The sequence below is a fragment of the Cibotium barometz genome, chromosome 36, assembly GCF_041138505.1.
Source record: "Cibotium barometz isolate CiBa-2024 chromosome 36, ASM4113850v1, whole genome shotgun sequence".
In the NCBI taxonomy this organism is placed as follows: Eukaryota; Viridiplantae; Streptophyta; class Polypodiopsida; order Cyatheales; family Cibotiaceae; genus Cibotium; species Cibotium barometz.
The window spans coordinates 32,285,355-32,306,418 of NC_141081.1; the positions used below are offsets into that span (position 1 = coordinate 32,285,355).

At 45.1% G+C, this 21,064-nt stretch overlaps 1 protein-coding gene across 3 annotated transcripts in view; it reads right to left on the reverse strand.

The window, feature by feature from the left end:
- Positions 1–4,078: 4,078 nt before the first annotated feature.
- Positions 4,079–21,064, reverse strand: part of LOC147617809 (uncharacterized) — an 84,115-nt gene continuing 67,129 nt past the window's right edge. Inside the window, exons 4-6 of one of the 3 annotated variants that reach the window (XM_086776069.1) lie at positions 5,336–5,387; positions 5,153–5,216; positions 4,079–4,362 (exon numbers count right to left, since the gene is read on the reverse strand). In XM_086776069.1, the coding sequence (XP_086632195.1) occupies positions 5,154–5,216; positions 5,336–5,387 (115 nt within the window). In that variant the 3' untranslated portion in view covers positions 4,079–4,362; position 5,153. Of the gene's footprint in view, positions 4,363–5,025; positions 5,217–5,335; positions 5,427–21,064 lie in introns of those variants that run through there. The other 2 variants (XM_086776066.1, XR_015262260.1) reach the window with 2 other exon arrangements.

Sequence of the window (21,064 nt, forward strand, 5' to 3'; positions counted from 1 at the left end):
CATCGGCGGATGTAAGCACGGAATAGTCTCAAGGCCTCAAGTCTAGGTTTGAGAAGCTCGCCCTCAAACTGACTCATAAAGTTACTTATATAGGCCTCTTATAAACCATGAGCCAAATATAGCACGTGCCTCATAAAATTTAGTAACCCTTGATGGCCCACCTATAGATCCCTCATCTGAGAGGAGATAATGCAAACCAAGGCAGAGTCGCTAATTTGGCACCCATACCAATGTAAAGCCCCCAACCTAACAAAACCTATGATCAAGTATAAATGAAAAGGAAAACACACATACACTAGGCATCTAGGTCACCTCCCAACCATAGGGTCATTTAGGCTCTATGGTTGGGCTAAGAGGCCTTGCAACCAAGAATAAGCAAAAAGGAAAACAGACATAGACTAGGCATCTTGCTCACCGCCCAACACCATAGAGCCATTCATCAGGCTTACCTTTGAGCACAAGGGGATAGTAGCATCTGAGACATGGCTCCACACGCAAAATCCTTGGCATCCCATACCACTAGTACACACTCATCAAAATGTAAGCATGGATTAGTCTCAAAACCTCAAATCTAGGTCTAAGGAGCTCTTCCTCAAATTGACTCATAAATTTACTTATATGTACCTCCTATAAACTAGGAGCCAAATATAACACATGACATGTCTCATAAAAGCTACTAACCCCCACTTAAGATGCCTTACCCATATGCTATGGTTAACCTAACGTGAAGGTCTTAACCTTGATTTGCCTTGGGATGTAACAACCTTCCTTACTATTTGATCAAGTGTTGTGCCAAGATTGTCTAGCACGTTGATCTAGAACCAACTCAAAATACATGGTATGCTGAGACCATCTAGTACGTTGATCCATAACCAACTTGGGCTCCTCCATAGGAATATATCATCATGTCCTCAAGGTTATGGATATGCTCCACTAGCATAACCTCATCACCTTCACCAAGATGTTCTTTCAAACGACTAATGTGAAATACAGGGTGAATCTTCATTTCAGGAGGTAATGCTAATTGGTAAAGCCACATAACTAATCTTCTTTGTGATCTAGTAATAAGGACCACAACATCGAGAAGATAATTTGTAATGGTTGGCCAGTCCTCATCGTCCTCGTAGAGTCCTTTAGGACTCCTTTGGGACTTTAATATACACTCACATGCCTTCTTGTAAAACCCTCTTGTAATGGTTACCTATCCTTATCGTCTTAGAGTTCTTTGGAACTTCTTGCCCTCTTGTAAAAACTCAACATGCCAAAAAGGTCAAAGCAATGCCGCACACCCAGGGTCGGCATTGCCTAGCAATCCATAATTTCATCCCCAAGCCGCGGAAGCTTTGTATTACTTCTGTTCTTCTAGCTAACATCGCCATCCTTCTAGCAAGAAGACCAAAGAGCCACCAACACTTCAAAAAGAGGCTCACAATGCACCCAGATCCATTTGGCTATGTCCAAAAAGCCACTCATAGTTCGCAGCTTACCAAGGTTCCAGCCAACCTGGGTGTCTTAAAATTCTTCCATTCTCATGAACAACCCAACCTCAGCACACTTGTTTTATCGACCAGCCTCATTACACATCAACTACCGATTTCCTATCTCAAACCATATGTAAGTTGAAGAAAACAAAATGAAAACTGTCGAATAGAGTTTTCATCATTAGAAGCTTCTACATAGGCCCACCTTTTGCCCAATGCCCATGCATACCACCTCTAATATCCACGGGCTCTGCATGTAAGAGACACATAGGCACTATTCCTTCATGGACTTACATTGAATCTCATCATCGGCAACCCTCTAGGTACATTTTTGGATGGGGGACCATGGCGAATGCAAGCCCATGGTAGGACCCACCACTGACCATCCTACAATCAGCAGCAGCAGGAACCTTCCATGCCTTTGTCTTTGACCACCCCACCCATTCAATCCACCCTGTCTAGCCTGAGCGCTCGATAACGCCAAGTCTATCGAGCCACAAAGGCTGCTTAGCTCCATTATAGCTATAGGTGAAGCTTGCGCAAACGCACTACCATGCCTTTAACACACTACGGATCTCAACTCCCCAAGAATAGAGATGTCAACTAAATGTCGAAGAAAGCAATAAAGAGAGTCCAAGAAAGCATGTGTGTTGGAGAGGAGAAGTGCACACATTGACTCACCTCGTTGCCCATGCACGTCACCCGCATATCTCATGATGGAAAGCATATCTCATGATGGAAAGCATAATTTTTTCACTCTCGCATCTCATGTCACACACCAACACATGCACTTGCAACTAACCTCGTCAACGCCAACCTTCCAAATACATCTCTAGATGGGGGGACTATGGCGAGCGCAAGCTTGACCCATTGTACGACCCATTGCCTAGAGAACCCTCAATCTTCTAGATACCTCCAACAAGCTCTCATGCCTCTATCTGTTGTTTCGACCCTAATTCAATAACCAACATAACCTCACCCTGGCCGACGTATTTGTAAGCAAAAGCCCCATCTGGGCATACTACCGTGTCGCACACCAAGATGCCATGTCTACCTATGCTAATCATTTCATGGGATCTTAGCACTCACTTTGCCCAACACAGGGTGTGGATCGCTTCTCCTAACTCCCTCACATTATTGAATGGTCCACATCACTTTCACGACCCACAAAGACCTAGCCTAAGGCACCTCTACATTGCTTATCACTTCACATGCTGCCTCGACAAGCTGTATGCCATCAGGGCTACCCAAAGCTACCCTTCGCTTTTCATTGGATTTGGCTGCGGATCGGTCTTGAACTAACCACATAACCTCGACCACCAACTCCATGGCGTATCCTAGACCATCCACACCATCCCAGCAGCTTCACCACCGACTTGGACGATGTGAGAGCGTGGTCACCATTAGGAAGGAGAGTATGTTAACCACTCTGTTGGTTAACATGGTTTCACCCACATGACCTACCGTAAGACGCTTTCCCATCTTACTCGCGTGAACGGACACTTATCTGTCGTAAGACATCGCTAGAGCATATAAAGTGGCCTTACCATATGCTTAATGTCAAATGGGAAAAGTCTACGAACTTAGTTGCTTAAGACTAATAATAGAGATCGGATCATTTTTAAGTTTGGCTAGCCTAGTATAAAAAATTTTACAATAAGCAAGAGACAATCATTCCCTTACAATAGTTTTCTTGTGAGCTCTCCTTCTTCCCTCTTCTTGTTTGCTTGCATGCTATTGTGTTCTTACTTGCTTGATGGATGCTTGTTTGGATAGATGTGATTGTAGGTTTCCCTCTTGCATTAGCTTCTTCTTTTTCCACCTTTTGTGAGAGAGAACCATTACAAAGGACCATCTCTTCTTGCCACTATCTAGGCACTAAGAGTCCTCTCTTCATCCCTTGGACAAGGCGCATTCTGATGTGACAATGAAGTGAGGACACGATAGATGAGCTAGCACACGCACACGAAAAGTTACGGATTGCAACTCTAAGGCAAGGCCCAACGACAAATGCTTTAATAAGGCCGAGGTAAGCTCTCGACTTGAACAATGATGATGATCTTTAGCTTTCGAAAAAACGAAGCCTTTCTCTATTCTTTCCATATATGCTTGATTTTTTACGAGTACCCTTCTCCTTTAAAATTGACGAGTTTAGTGATATATAGCAAGTTTTTTTGTTTTTTTTTGTGTAATTTTTTACAAGCATTTTATAATTTTACAAATATTTTACAACCAAAATGCTCGAAAACATGGGTGACGCCTATCAAAAAGCAAATATGTTTCCATGCTTCTCCTTCCACACAAAAAAAAAAAAAGAAACTATTGTTCTATTACGAATACAAGATAAGGCTTTGAGTAGACTTAGTCTCCACCCAACTTTAACTTTGTAAGTGTAATTTTTTTGTTCTACCACACCATGAGCAATGATTAAGTGTCTCTTCATTCCATGCTCTTTGCAATCGGCATTGTATTCACCTAATGTAAACTCTCCACCTCGGCCTACCTATGACCTTATTAGAGATGTAGTGCAATTTACCTTCCAAATAAGTTAAATTGTGCAAATGATGGTTGTCCTCCTTAACTCTTGAAAAAAGTACCTAAATATTTTTTAACCATGTGGATTGTTAAATTATACAATCTAACCAACCATGTACTCGGATCAATGGAGGTAATGTGACTTGGATCAAAAAGAAAAGCAATTAACACCCACTTTCCCAAAGGGCATGCCCATAAAACCCAAGGGCCCGCCAAATGTCATAGTCACTTGTTACTGTTGAAGAACAATTGTCCACCACCATGCCTTTTTTCACCATCATTGCAGATTCTTGACAAAGTTTGTATATACCGATAGGAATTCAACTTGCTACCTCAGATTTCCAACCTGCCAACGTACCAACTGGGCTAAGTCGACAGCATATGAAGTGTCATGACCAATGCTCTATTTCCCTTAGCCTACTGCCTTTTGTGTTGCTATTTCTTTAGTGCTATTCTCACCAAGATAGGTTTTGCCAACAACAAGATCTAGTACGAACGGTAGCACCCAAGCCTCCAAGCTATTGCAAAATAGTAATCATAATAATAGTAATAAAATTTCCCTCAGATCAAACAAGATTTCAACAGACTAATGACCAATTGTCTTTCCTGATAGCTAACCAAGGCTTAGTCTATGTTTTTTATTTTTTTACAGCTTGTGAACAGCCAATGCACACGACTAGGAAATAGTTTTTTTTGCCAAAGTTGCTTGGGAGATGAGGACAACTGACAGAGAGTGCTAGGACACGGAATTTAACCCATGGTGATGATTGGTTGGGACACTGATCGTTTGGGCTATGCACATTTTCTCAAGAGCATTGCTTAATTAAATTATTATTATTGCTTTGTGAACGGGAGTAGACCCCCCCCCATCCAGCTGCCCAAGGGGGTCTGCATCAGCTGGAGGCATCTGCCCTGTTTTGAGCCCATGACATCTTGCCTCTGGACTCGTACAACCCTTCATAATTTAAAAGAAAGGAAAAACAAAATTTTCAATCATGCTCATCAGACGGGCTTCACAATCAAGGCAGGTCACGACAGCGCCCCATGTTCTATTGAAATGATGAAATTATGTACATTCTCATACATGAAGGTCACGGTGCATGCTAGTGCATCTCTATGACTCTTGGGTGCAGCACCTTAAAAACGGTCAGTCAATTGTGGGAATTTCCTTAAAAGCGCAGCTACAGCTTTGATGGCTACCTGTCCACGAGTAAGAAAACTTTGAGAGAGAGGATACCATTGTAACAACAAAAGTGAAACATGATAGCTGAAGAAAGATGCCACACTTGGAAACACTTCAATGATGCGAGTACACATACCAATGCAGCATCACCGGGCTTTACTACAGGCTCCACACTGTCCCGCCCATAACTGCACTCAAAAGTGCACGTCTGAGGACTTTAACAAATCCTAGTGAAAAAAACGAAAGAAAGATATCCAGATTATGGTTACTACTCAATCTCTAAACAAGCACCAATACATTCAATCAAATGTGTGGAGAATCGATGTACATTTTAAAGGTTTACAAATTGACATAGCACTATTGGTCCGTGGCACTATTATTTGGGCATTGAGTTTTTGCAACGTAATGATGGCATTATTATGCTGCACACACATTCAATTTGATCCACATGACTGTTCTCAAGAGGCAGACGTGAAAAAAACCCTGCAATAAATTTCAACAGATCCTGGTAGGGCAGCTGGAAAGATAAGTGACTGTCAGCATGCTGCTTGACAAAACCAAATTTTGCCAGATGTCTGCTCTCCACACAGCTTGTCCAGGCCAAACACAGTATCAGGCTTGTGCATCTTTGAGTTAGCATCGTGCCTTTGTGAGCACAGGTTCCAACTGACCAACATTTTTGTCTAATATTGTGCTGACGCAATCTCCTAGAGGGACAGGTGCCCCTTTGTGAACCTGACCTTAGCTATGCTAGATTATCAAAGGGATAGACTTACTGTGTACAAAGAACATTAATGGAAACTCTACCATTGACCTACACTACTGTCAAGAGATTCAGGTACGGCCCTATCAAAAATGTTGGGAATAATGCCCAATTACACTTCATTTAGTTAAGTCACAGGTATAGCCTCAACAAGAGCTTTAAGATGATAAATGTTTAGTCCTTGCATGTGTCCATGTAGCCATGATAACTGTGTCATGAATCATGCACACTACACAATGATATCACATAGGTTAGAGGCATGTGTCTATCGTTAGAACCGACGGCCCAAGTTCTAATTGTCATGTGCATGCCATGGACATGTCCTGCCAGTGCAGCTGCCTTTTGGGGAGGATCAGAAGCTGTGTTTGTGCCGATGGACTGCAGTTTTGGGCAGCCAGATACTTGACAGAAGGGTGCCCACGTGTGGAAAGCCCACCACACTTTTTGGGGCCTACTATCAAAGGGAACTCTAGGGTCATTTGTAGGGCATTCAAAGACTAGAGAGCTAAACCATGTGGATCATCAGATTTGCCGTCTTCATTCTCAGCTGGAGGACAGCATGACTTGCATAGCATGGTCGATATGCACAGATGTGCACGACCAATCTTAGTATAGATCTGGTACTATTTGTATATATTCATGTTTTGGCAATATATAGTAGTTTAGGTCTTCTTGGTCTTCTCTATTGTGTGCTTGCTACGAAGGATTAGCATTAGCCTCAGCTTTGCTTAGTGTTAATCCGAATAAGCTTCTGTAGCATGTTAGACTAATGCCAACCTAGCATTTATCCATGAGTTCTATCATATCCAAAATTTTGTGGCAAATGTCAAGAGCAAAGGCAAATCGGTGTTAGAAGTCATCTCCTGTCTATACATATACATCAGGGCCTCTGCTGTGGGTGTGCCCACCCGGATTAGGTGTTCTCTCATTTTTCCCCCCTCACCATATTTTTTCCCTATTTTTCCATGGTGTGGGAGGCTGCCCTGTGCTGGCAGGATGGTCCAGATGCAGGCTGACTCCACACATGTGCATGCTGTCCATTTGGGGCTGGCCGACTGGAGCAGATGCTGGTCGGGTGACTTCAGCAGGCTGTCGGCTCCCTCTTCTACAGGCCGACTGCATATATTGGGCCATATAAAATGGCCCCATGGCCCCCCACTTCTTTGTATCTTGTTTCGGGATTTTATCTTGTGTATAGAGTTACACGCCTCTCTCTCTCCCTCTCCATTGCTGTGTTTTTCTGCAGTGCACTTGCTCTCGTGTTCTCAGATTTTGTCATCATCTCCGCTGCATATTCTGACATGGTATCAGAGCTCTAGGCTCTTTGATAGATCTTGGGAATTGTGTGAGCACGAGGGGGACTGTTGTGTTGCTGATTGGTGGACTGTTTTGGACTGTTCGGGAAGAGAAGAAGCAAGAGGAAGGCGGGCTGATTTGCTGGACAGCCACTTGCAGGTTTAAGTTTTTTTTTTTCCCACCCACCCACCCTTTTCAGTTACATCCCCGCAATGGCAGATTTACTTGAGATGGCTGAGAAGCATGTGAAGATCCCGACACTCCCCACATTCCCAGTGGACCGTCAGTTGGACGGGAATAACAATGGCATCTGGAAGGTAATGATGGAATCTGTTCTAGAGTCTTATGACCTTGCTGATTTCATTGTTGTTGGGGTTCCCGGCCCGAGGTAGAGGAAGGGGAGTTACCCTCGATTCGGAAGGACCGCAAGGCACAGGCACAGGCACAGTCGTGGGATCGTGTCAATGCCAAGGTCCGTTCATTCATCTTCCTCAACTGCACACCGCAGGTAATCAATCATATAAAGCATATGACGCTGGCCAGAGGTATATGACAGCATTTGCCTTCTCTTTATAACAGGGTATCGCCCATGAAGAGGATTTCCTTGGAAGTACAGATGTGGGTTATGAACCCTGCAAAGTCATTGACGATGCGGGAGCACATTAACAAGCTACAGGCTCTTCAGCAAGAAGTTCTTCAGGCTGGGAAGGAGATATCATCGGAGAATATGGCCATCACATTGCTATCGCATTTGCCCTCTCAGTACTCAACTTTCTACTCTTCTTTGATTACCAGTGGTGGCAGGCTCAACACCATTACATGGGAGGAGCTTGTGCCCATGGTCTTGGACCAAGAGAAAAGATTCACAAACCCTCCACAGGGCAGAGGTTCGGAGGCCTTAACTGGCCAACGGTCGAAAGGCCGGAATAACAACAAGGGCAAAGGCAAAGGTAAGGCTTCATCGAAGAAGTCTTCTGAGAAGATGTCCGACTTAGACCGCGAGAAACTCAAGGCAGAAAGGACCTGTAATGATTGTGGCGAGAAAGGCCACTATTGGAGGCAGTGTCCCAAGCGGAGCACCGAGAAGGGTGCAGAATCCTCAGCAGCAACTGTGAAGACTCCAACTTTTGTGCACATGGAGGTTATGGACACCGGTGTTTCATTTTCTTCGTGCAAGGAGGAGGTTGGAGGACTCTCCACTACGGATACTCGGGAGTGGATTCTAGACAGTGGTGCTTCCAGGCACATGACTCCTTCCCGTTCGGATTTACAAGATCTCTGTAGGTATTCTGGTCACATTCTTACTGGGGATACATCCACTATCCCAATTCACAGTGAGGACAGATTGGAGACACTTCCCGATGGCAGAGGGGGGAAGCATTCCTCCCCGGTGTTGTATGTTCCATCACTTGGTTTTCATCTGTTGTCAGTGCATCAGGTTTGCAAGACTGGCATACGGGTGGAGTTTGATGAGCATTTTGTTGCTCTCCGGGACAAAGCAACAGGCCAGGTAGTTTGGGAAGGTGGAGTGGAGAATGGAATTTACAAACTTTCAGCACTCTCTCTCCCAAGTCCTCAGTTTTGTGATAAGTGGCAGTCTGGTGATGGCCACTTAAGTGTGGATACGCTGCAGGTGCAGGTTTTTCCGGACCAGATGGTGGATGGCTTACCAGTTGATGTGGCAGCAGTTGGCAGGAACTTTCCAGTACAGATGTTGGTAGTTCTTGTGTTCATCAATCAGAGGAAACTTTACAGGTAACCTATGCTCTGATGTCTCGTAGTATTCGGGACAAAGAAACCCTATAGATGAGGAAGTTCTTTCCACGGGGACGTATCGGAAGGCCAGGCAGGTGGCAGGTGGTTACTTGCAGGTGGAGGTGGATGTTGCACATTCTCCATGCTTTATGGTTCCGGTTTCAAAGGGATTGGTTACAAGTTTCCGAAGGCCTTGAGTGGTCTTCAGCAGGTTTCCAAGACTTGGCATCCCACCGTAATAGGTGTTGATCTTTGACTCGGAAGCAGAATGGTTCATTGATTTGGTTGATGCATACCAGACCGGACGGGAGCTTCCTGATGAGGCTGTTGAGCTCATGTTTGCAGAGGACTCTTTGGGAGGCAAGATTGCGTATCTTGTGGTTTCTGCAGCATGCGAAGGATCTTGGACTCTTTTACATAGGAGAGGGATTGATGGATGGAGTCAGACTCCACGGAGGGAGTGACTCAGATTGGGGAGGAGAGCCAGACATGAGGACCTTGACATTAGGCTATAGTTTTTCCCTTGGCTTAGGAGCAGTTTTATGGAGCAATAAGAGGCACCCATCTTTTGCCTTGTCGTCGACAGAGGCAGAGTATCGGGCTCCTCGTGGTGCTGCTTGCAAGGTGGTGAGGATGCAGAGGTTACTTGGCAGGATTGTGTTTCCACTGGTGGAACCCACGGTCATCCAGAGGCATTTTGTTCGTGAAAAGATCGTGGCTGGTGACATCTTGCTACTTTACTGTTCGACGGAGGACAATGCGGCCGACCTTCTCACAAGGTCTCTACCTCATGCTATGCTCCGACGGCACTCCAGCTCCCTGGGGTTGGTTCCACATCCAAGAGCTGAGAGGAGGTGTTAGAAGTCATCTCATATACACCAGGGCCTCTATTGTGGGTGTGCCTGCCCGAATTAGGTGTTTTCTCAGTTTTCCCCACTCACCATATTTTTTCCCCATTTTTTTCCTATTTTTCCATGGTGTGGGAGGCTGCCCTGTGTTGGCAAGATGGTCCAGATGCAGGTCGACTCCACATGTGTGCATGCTGTCCATTTGGGGCTGGCCGACTGGAGCAGATGCTGATCGGGTGACTTCAACAGGCTGTCGGCTGCCTCTTCTACAGGCCGACTGCATATATCGGGCCATATCAAATAACACCATGGCCCCCCACTTCTTTGTATCTTGTTTCGGGATTTTATCTTGTGTATATAGCAGAGTTACACGCCTCTCTCTCCATTGCTGCGTTTTTCTGCAATGCACTTGCTCGTGTTCTCAGATTTTGTCATCATCACCGTTGCATATTCTGACAATTGGGTGGCTATAAGCCTAGGGCTGATTCCAGACAGCCATCAAACAAAGACAAGAATGATGTATGCAAGCCCAAGATATAGGAAAAGTGTCACTATTGCAAGAAGCCACGGCATTACATTGATGAATGTAGAAAAAGGATTGCCAAGGAGTGTTGGGGTAAAGGCACTATGCCCACCCTTATAGTGTGTACAAGCCCATAAGTTATAGTACATAGTACACTTAGTACTTTTAATGTACTAAGTGCACTATGTGTACTAGTGCAATATACATGTGTGATAGGGGAGTCACACACTCACTTGATGAGTTGACTTATCCCCACAACTCTCTCTCTCTCTCTCCCTTGCTTCTCTGTGTATGTCTCCCATGAATGAACTCTAAACCCTAATTCAGGTTTCTCCCCATCAACTGGTATCAGAGCTCGGTGCCCGTCGAATCTCTGTGCAAGCAGGCTTGCTCGTGTGAATGTGGTGAGGCGCCTACATCAACTGGTCGTGCTGAATTCTGGTCGCCTTTCTCTTCCCTGTCCAAAGCAAGCAGCATGTCGACCTCAAACGTGTAGAAGGCGCACTAAGCAACAAGCGATTGACTTCAGGCGTGTGAGGCGAGTCAGCGCACAGCAAGGCGCTAGTCGCTAGTCGGCTGGCTACTAGGCGTGAGCAAATCACTCAAACACGGCAACTTTGAGTCGGCGACAACAGTCGCACGTCGTGTTAGCGTTGGTAGCCACAAAAAGCGTAGGCGCCAAAGGAAACGTCAATCTACGCCAAGCGTTTTGCAAAGATCTTGTATGCCTTCTTGCGCGCATCTGCGCGAGCATTGGGTCGTAGAGACATGGCTATGGCGGAAGATACAGGGCGCACAACAGCTACGCAAAAGGCAGGCGAGAGACCGGCTTCGTGTCTTTGAGTGTGAATGCATAGCCTGGGTCACCTTGAGTCGTGTTGGCCAGCAACATTGCTCTGTCAAATGAACACGCCTCATAAGCTTTCAAGCTATGGAGGCGGTGCACGTTGTGATTCAAGTACAAGCCCTCTGATAAATCTGAGAGCTGGCCAGAATTGAAATGGGTTTGTCACAGGAAAAGCGAGTCCCTTATCTGCATCAGTTTTCTGCAGAATAGCACCAAATCATCAACCTGCAAATCAGAGAAATTCAGAAATTTCAGAGGTATTTGCCTTCAATTTTTTGCGAATTTTTTATCAATTAAATCAATTGAGCAGGTACAGGTGCCCAATTGCTCAATTTTTGAGCAAAATTGGCAAAATTGGGTGACATTGGTCACAATCAGGATAAATTTGCAGGAAATTGGTCAAATCAGGATCAATTTGCAGGAAATTGGATGTCGAAATTTGGGGCTTTTGATGTAATTGTGCAATTAAGCACTCATACATGCTGTATGATGTGAAAAATCGCACATTTGGGCAAAATCGCAGCAAATTGCAGCATATTGCAGTGCAAATCAAGGGGCTTTTGTGCCGATTGAGTTGATTTGCATGCAGGCAATCGCATTTGATGCTGTGGTTAATGTGCTGATGCCTTACAAGCACTCAATGTGCCTGTAAATCAAGGGGCTTTCATGTATTTGATGTATATGTGGCCAGGGGGAAGCATCGTGAACACTTTGGATGCCTTCATGTGCGTCAATGTACCATGCATGATCAGAAATTGATCTCAAATCAAGGGGCTTTTCAAGTTCGTATGCTTGTTGAGCTTGGCAAAGCAGCAGGCAAGACTTTTATGCCTTGAATCCTCAGAAATCAGCTTGCAGTCAAGGGGCTTTTGCCCAATTTCTGTTCGGAACTGTTGTATGCAGTGTACAGGACTGTAAAAGTCTGATTTTCACTCATTTGGACAGCCAGGAGAGCATTTATTGCTATTGTACCTGCTGGTACAGATTTGGCACAGCTTTGTGCATGTTTTGACATGGCTGTACACTGTTTTGAGTGATCAAAAGGTTCAAATTCAGCTGCTGAAATTGCCGGTACAGGTTTGGTACATCATTTGGTGAGCGCTTAGTACTGCTGTACAGTACTTTGGAAGGGCAAAAGAGCACATTTAAGGTGCTGTCCAAAATCTGCAGCAACCAGATTTTGGTGTTTTCATCACAAAAAGTGGGAGAAAAGTTGCATTCTTGCTTCCGCAGTGGGAGATAAAGCTTGGGAGAACATTTGTGAGCACTTTGTGTGCTTTGGGTGCAGTGTTTGCACATCTTTTGGTGCAGTGTTTGCACATTTGCAGGGAGTCAGGCATTTACAGGTTGCATATTGCTATGGCAACCACAGGTGAGAGCTCTTCACTGCTTCACATCAAGAAGCTTGAAGGCTCGCAGAATTATGACATTTGGCAAACCCAGTGCTACAATGTGTTGCTTCAGAAAAAGCAGCACAAGCCTATCAAAGAAAGGGGTGTGATGCCCGCTTCTCTTACGGCTGAAGAGTGGGAAGATATGGATGAGCTGGCAAGATCTACTATCATGTTATCTGTGTCAGACTCATTACTTTTCAGCATTCGTGAAGAGAAGACAGCTTGGGGAATGTGGCAGAGATTGCAGGACTTGTATGCCCAACAAAGTGCCTCAAGCAAAGTGTATTGGTTGAAGAAACTCATAGGCCTTCAGATGAAGGAAGGGGCGTCTATGACAGCCCATTTAAATGAGTTTAATGGTATTGTCAGCCAGGTCATCAATCAAAAGTTGGCAATGGACGATGAGTTTAAAGCCACTTTTTTGTTATGCACTTTGCCAGAGAGTTGGGACACATTCAGGACAGCCACTAGCAATTCGAATGCTATGCTGTCATATGCAGATGTTGAGGGTGCTCTTCTTCAAGAAGAGATGAACAGGAAAAACAACTCTGTTGGCAAGTCAAATGCAATGAATGCACGTGGGAGATCCCAGCAAAGGGGGAAAAGCCAAGAAAGGGGAAGGAGCAAGTCTCGCTCCAAAAAGGATTTGGAATGCCATTATTGTGGCAAGAAGGGACACATCAAAAAGCAATGCTACAAATGGAAAAATGATCAAAAGGAAAAGGGAAAAGGCAAAGACAAAGAGAAGGATGAAGCCAAAGATGTAAAGCCGAAGGGCAAAAGTGGAGTCAAGATCGAAGAAATCAATGTGTCACATGCAGGTGGCAGTGAGGATGAGGTCCTCTTTACGTCTTCACTTGATGCCCATTCACTTCTTACAGGTGGTCATGGTATGCACTCATGGATCATTGATTCAGGTGCCTCCTTTCATGTCACAGGTTGCAAAGACTTGTTTGTCAGGTACACTGCTGGCAATGAAGGAGTGGTTTATTTGGGTGATAACCATGCATGCAAGATACTTGGCAGAGGTGATGTAAGGCTTGTATTTTCAGATGGCTCACAGCTTATGCTCCATGATGTCAGGCATGTGCCTGAGATCAAGAAGAATCTGCTTTCTACTGGACAGCTTGATGATGCTGATTATGTTACCACATTTGGTAGTGGAAAGTGGAAGATTAGTAAGGGCTCACTGGTTGTTGCCAGAGGCTCTAAGGTGGACACTCTTTATTTCATGCATGCAGGTGTTTGTCACCATGCTAATGTAAATGCAACCGAGCTGCCGGAAATTTCTATGTGGCATAGCCGGTTGGGACACATGAGTGTCAAGGGAATGGAGCAATTGTCTCGTTTGGGTTACTTGCCTTCTCTAAAGTTTTCAAGTTTTCAGTTTTGTGAGCATTGTATATATGGTAGGCAACTACAGTGCCCCCATAAGAAAGCTCTTGGACAGAAAGATGCTCAGTTAGAGCTTGTGCATACAGATGTATGTGAGATGCCTCAGCTTTCTTTGGGAGGTGCAAAATATTTTGTGTCTTTTATTGATGATGCCACACGCAAGGTGTGGGTTTATCCTCTTCGTTTGAAGAGTGATACATTCTCAGTGTTTCAGAAGTTTGTTGCTCTTGTTGAGAATCAAACTGGCAAAACACTGAAGGCTTTGCGTTCCGACAATGGTGGAGAGTATACGTCCAAACAGTTTCAGGACTTTTGTGATGCTAAAGGCATCAAGAGGGAGCTCTCTACTCCTTATGATCCTCCACAAAACGGGACAGCAGAGAGGATGAACAGGACCATTCAGGAGAAGGTCCGTTCTATGTTGTCACATGCTGCATTACCTCATGGTTTTTGGGCTGAAGCTGTTATGACAGCCGTTCACCTTATAAACAGGTCACCTAACACGAGGCTTGGTGGGAAAGTGCCAGAAGAAGTATGGACAGGGAAGCCTCCGTCATACAAGCACTTAAGAGTGTTTGGTTGCGTTGCGTACGTGCACATACGCAGGGAAATGCGCACCAAACTTGATCCTAAGTCTCATAAATGCATATTCCTAGGATATGGTGACAGAGGTGAAATGGGGTATAGACTTTGGGATCCCATAAATAGAAAGATCATACGCAGCAATGATGTCATTTTTGATGAAACATGCATGTATAAGGAGCCTGCAAGGCAACAGGAGCCTAGCAGAGTCATCTTTGATGATGATGGACATCATGGACAACAACAAAGGGCTGTAAATCAGCCATTACAGCAGGAAAACCAGCCCTTAAATGGTGCTGAAAATGGTCCAAATGGACAGCCAGATATGGCAGAAGATATCCCTATGGATATACCACAGTTGGAGGAGATACCGGGCATGATATTTCAGCCTTATGGCATGGAACAGGAGCCACCAATGGGTGATATGCAGGCTGGACAGCAACCTGCAAATGATGGTCATTGGGTACGGAGGTCCACAAGACCCTCCAGAGCCCCTGACAGGTTTGTTCCAGGGGTTGACTATTTGATGCTTACTGACTGTGGGGAGCCCTCATGTTATAAAGAGGCTTTACAGAGGGCAGACAAAGCTCTATGGGAGCGTGCCATGAAGTCAGAGATGGATTCTCTGCATAAAAATGGAACATGGAAGTTGGTGCCTTTGCCTGCAGGCAAGAAGGTTTTGCCATGCAAGTGGGTATACAGGCTCAAAGTTGCATCAGATGCTAAGCCAAGATACAAAGCCAGGTTAGTGGCTAAGGGCTTCAAGCAAGAATATGGTGTGGACTTTGATGAGATCTTCTCTCCAGTGGTCAAAATGACCACACTTAGAGCTGTATTGGCTTTGGTTGCGCATGATGATCTGGACTTGATTCAGATGGATGTGAAGACTGCTTTTCTTCATGGTGATCTCCATGAGGAGATATATATGCAGCAGCCAGAGGGTTATGCAGTGAGTGGAAAAGAGAAGCTTGTATGCAAGCTGAAAAAGAGTCTTTATGGGCTCAAACAGGCACCAAGAGAATGGTATCATAAATTTGATACATTCATGAAATCTCAGAAATTCAGGAGAAGTGACATAGATCACTGCTTGTACACCAAGAAAGCTTTGGATGGCAGTCTCTTGATTCTCATTTTGTATGTTGATGATATGTTGATTGCCGGGAAATCTCGTAAAGAGATGGATGCATTGAAAAAGAGGCTGCATGAGACCTTTGACATGAAGGATCTGGGTGATGCAAATCACATTTTGGGTATGCGGATACTTCGGGACAGAAATCAGCATGTGTTGTATTTGTCTCAGAAAGAATACATTGGCAAAGTCTTGCAGAGGTTCAATATGGACGGGGGGAAGAAAGCTAGTACTCCTTTGCCTCCATATGTGAAACTCAGTGCTATGGACAGCCCACAGTCAGATAGTGACAGGGCTGATATGGCCAAGATTCCGTATGCTTCAGCTTGTGGCAGTCTCATGTATGCCATGGTTGCTACTAGGCCGGACATTGCATTTGCAGTGGGAGTGGTTTCTAGATACATGGCCAACCCTGGCAAGAAGCATTGGGAAGCAGTGAAAGGTGTCATGAGATACCTGAAGGGCACACAGGATTTGTGCATTTGCTTTGGCAAACAGGATGCATTAGTGCATGGTTACACGGATTCGGATTATGCCGGTCATCCAGATAACCGGAAGTCTACTACCGGTTATGTATTTACATTCACAGGAGGTGCTGTGTCATGGATATCCAGGATGCAGAAGTGCACAGCCTTATCTACTACAGAGGCCGAGTATATTGCAGCCACAGAGGCTTGCAAAGAGGCATTATGGCTATCTCGGTTAGTGGTTGATTTGGGCTATACAGGGGATATTCCATTGTTGCATTGTGACAGTCAGAGTGCCATTCAGTTGGCAAAGAACCCTGTCTTTCATGCAAAGACAAAGCATGTGGATGTGAAGTATCACTTCATCAGAGAGGTGATAGAGAACAAGCAAATTCAGCTTGTTAAGATTCACACGGATGACAACCCGGCTGATCTGTTGACGAAGAGTTTGCCTCCGGAGCGGTTTGCTCATTGCAGACACTTGATGGGCATTGGATGAGGCCATTTTCAGCCTTGATATGGCCTTGTATATTATCATGTACATGCTGATTTTTTTTTCTTTTCCTTTACTTAAGGGCACTTTGCCTTTAAGTGGGAGGTTGTTGGGGTAAAGGCACTATGCCCACCCTTATAGTGTGTACAAGCCCATAAGTTATAGTACATAGTACACTTAGTACTTTTAATGTACTAAGTGCACTATGTGTACTAGTGCAATATACATGTGTGATAGGGGAGTCACACACTCACTTGATGAGTTGACTTATCCCCACAACTCTCTCTCTCTCTCTCCCTTGCTTCTCTGTGTATGTCTCCCATGAATGAACTCTAAACCCTAATTCAGGTTTCTCCCCATCAAGGAGAAGAAGAAAGAGTCCGATATGTCTGTTGCAAACTCCTCGGTTTAACAAGGCTAGGGGCTGCCCCAAAGGGAAAAAGAGTCTCATGTGCTAATAACTCTTCTTATCCCAAGTGACATTGTGCTCACCACAGTGGATGGGTCGGATCTATGCCTTCTTGATGTGGTGTATATGTTCCATGGATAGAGAAGAATCTCTCATCTCCTTACTCTTTTGCTAGAAGAGGCCATGCTGTTAGTTTTGTCACCGTGAGCGAAGGACTCTGTATCATCTTGACAGTTGTGATAGTCACTTCTGGGACTCTGTATCATCTTGACAGCTATGAGAAGAAGATGCATGATGCATGTATGGTAACACTATTCCAACCATGCATGCACGCTTTGGGCATGTAAGTTCGATGCTTTTGCAGGAACATCATATGGTGATGGATATGCCTCATGTGAAGTTGCCATGAGGGATGCATTTTAGGCAAGATGCATCGAATGCCTTTCCCAAGGATGGTTCAGTAAGAGCTGTCAAGAAATTGCAGCTCTTTCACAGTGATGTATGTGGTCCCATGCCGACAGCTTCCTTGGGAAAGCATCATTTGTTGATGACTATTCCAGATTTGCATGGGTTTACCCCATAAAGGCAAAATCTGAGGTCTTAATGTGTTTTTAGCATTATGTTGCCATGGCTGAAAATGAGACAGGATGTAAAGTGTAGACACTTGGGGGAGTATATGTGTGACACCTTCAAGGCATATGGGCATAAAGCATCAATGTACGGTGCCATATACACCGCACCCTCAAGCCCACATGTTGTGCTTCAGCCCCACGAAAGCAACATTAGCATAAATGCAAGCACATGAGGACAACAAGAGCATACCATTTTCAGCCAGCCATGTTGGTGAAGAAAAGTTAAAACACACATCAACACAGGTCAACAACAGATATCTCGTTGCCAACTTGCAAGCATTGTACGCCTCAACCTAGGCAGCCAAATTGTCAAGGAAAGAGGGAAACTCGAATTCCCCATGGGAAAACCTTAATTTCAGGTCAATCTCTGTTGGGACAACAAACAACCTTCTCTTTGTACTCATTCTCTTGGCAATTCAAGCAAAATACTCTCTTCGGAGGGAGAGGCCTTAAGTGCATGTTCCATTCTATGAGAAAAAGAGGAAAGACAATGGTTAGAAAGTTCCTCTTGGAAATGGATGCAAAATGGATGCCAGAGAAGCACTTCAAGGACTATCCAGATATACTACAAGCTTATGAGGAAGTGGTTGGTCCAGATGTATTTGAAGTACAGATATGGACGTCTTGCGATCAAGACAGATTCAAGAGGAAGGGATGGTGCCTCTAGCCCTCTTCATTATATATATATTGGACTGGAATTAATCATTATTCTACTTATTTGGAGGAGGACATGCTCTAGTTTGGGTGGCAACGATGCCCGATAGCCCAAGGAACGAGATTTGTATATGGGAGGCAACGATGCCAGATGACCCATTGGACGGCAACGATGCCAAATATCTTGGACTTCACAGTCGGGCGGTCATTGCGACCACATGGCTATTGATGAACTCTCGGGTGGTCTTAGTGACCAGATGGCCTTGAGCCAACTCTTATGTGGTCCTTGAAACCGGCCTCTAGTAGAAACCAAAGTGCGGTGGACTAGCAGTCACCCTTCCACTTGTAGTCTAGATATGAAAACAAAATAGATTGGAGCTAGAGTGCCCCAAATCTGAAAATGAAACGACACTTGTTGGCCCCAAAGCTTGGAGCCCCTTGCGGTATTTCTTTATTCAATTTCAAAAATATGCAAGGCTGAGTACAACAAAACCAGCCAAGAGATTACACCTAGATGGCCAATCTGGCAGCCCACAATACCTCTTAGCACAGAGGATTCACACACACAGATCTCTGTCTCAAAGCAACACTCTGTGCCTCCCTCTAATCAGCCAAGACCATTTAGCAGGACAGCCTTGGGCATACATCTGGCATATCTCATGCACATGGTTCAACAACTCAGCACAACATACATTCACTGTTCAATCTCTGTCTCCACCCTTTTCAATCTGCCATACCCCTCCTCTCACAAGGGGCCAGATAGCTCAAATCTGCAACAAACATAAGCCAATGGAAAGAGAGATAGATGAACAAATTCAGAGCTTACCAAAATCAGCTCGTGGATCTGCACCGGAGGAAGCGGTTGTACCAGTCTGTACTTGCACACTTGTTTCAACAACTCTGCTTCACACGTGTGAGTGTACCTGTCTGTACCTTCCTCTCTGCATCCACTTCAGTGCTGTACCTGACTCTACAGACCTGAAAATCTGCACTGTACCAGTCCGTACTTGCCACGTGTCATTGTACTTGCATGCGCCGCCTGCCAATCTCTGTATCCGACTGTACCTGCTCAGCCAGTTCAGCGCCGCCAGCACCTGCACTGTCCAACGCCGCCAGCTCCTGCTCTATCCGTACAACTGTACCTGCAGCAAAACCTGCAGCAACAGCTCTGTACCTGTGCGCAGCCTGTACCAGTAGATGCACTTGCAGCAGCCTGTCCGTACAGAGATGTACGGCTGGATTGTACGGCCTGTTTTGCACAGAAATCAGCAGCAAAACCAGTCGACTTGCTTCCTCCTCCTCTCCACGCTTGCAACATGCACCCATGTTACACGCCTCCCAAAAGCAAGAGAGAGAGTGAAGTGAGAGAGGCATGCAACTCCAAAAGTGGAGTGGCCTCTCTCCAAACTTATCCTAGGGCCCCAACTTTAATAAACATTAAAGTTCCCTAGGGGCCACTAAGGCCTAAGGGCAACCATTCATAAAACATTAAAATATTAATGTTCTAGTTCCCCCCTTCACACCTGGAGATGTCCACACATCATTATCTCTGTCCGGGCACCCCAAATGTGAATCATTTAATATTTTGGCTCAGCAACCACCATGTCCACACTTGTGCTGTTCCATTTTCACAGGGCCATGACAGTCCTAGTGACCAAATGGCCTGAGCGAACTCTTGAGCGGTCCTAATGACCAAATGGCCTTGAGCAATCGTCTGAGCGGTTTCCCTCGAGAGCCAAATAGCTCAACACGGTTTTCAATGAAACCAGACAAGACAGTCCATGAACAGGAGGATCATTACTTGTGTATTGCATACTGATGTATGTTTGAATTTTTTGACTTTGTGTGTTGTTTTTGATGCGTGGACAATGCTTGGATTTATGGCATGTGATAGTCCACTGGGCTCCAAACTACCTGGCCAATACCTAGAGCACCCAGTAGACGCGAATGATGCATACTTGGCTTCTGTCTAGTTTTTGCAAAGGGTAAGTATGCATTTATTATATCTAACACATGTGACAAGCCCTAAAGAAGTACCATGAAGAACAAAGACATTGGTCAAAGATAAGGCATAGAGATATTGCCAGATGAGTGTTGGGATAAAGGCATTATGCCCACCCTTATAGTGTGTACTAGCCCATAAGTTATAGTACATAGTACACTTGGTACATTAAAAGTACTAAGTGCACTATGTGTACTAGTGCAATATACAACTCATCATATCATGAGTTGACTTATCCCCACATATGTCTCTCTCTCTCTCTCTCTCTCTCCCCCCCTTCTTCTCTGTGTATGTCTCCCACATGAATAACCCTAATTAATTCTCCCATTCAACTGGTATCAAAGCCAGCCTGCAGCTCTCTGCATGTGCAGTTTCCTTCCAACAAGTTTCATTGCAGTCCGTCCGTCAACCTGCTTACGTTGCTGCACTTGTCGCCTGAACTTCCAACAAGCTTCATTGCAGTCCGTCCGTCAACAGCACGACTCTCTACGCTGGCCGTTGAGAACGTTGGTGTCAACACGTTGATTGTAGAACTGGTTGTTGGTCAACGAGCTGCAGTGCTGGAAGTCGCCTGTGCGCAGAACCAGTCGCTGGTCGCCTGTGCGCAGAGTTATTGAGCCGTAGTCGCCTACAAGCGAGCCGTCGTAGCATCTGAAACTGGCCGAGGCACAACCGT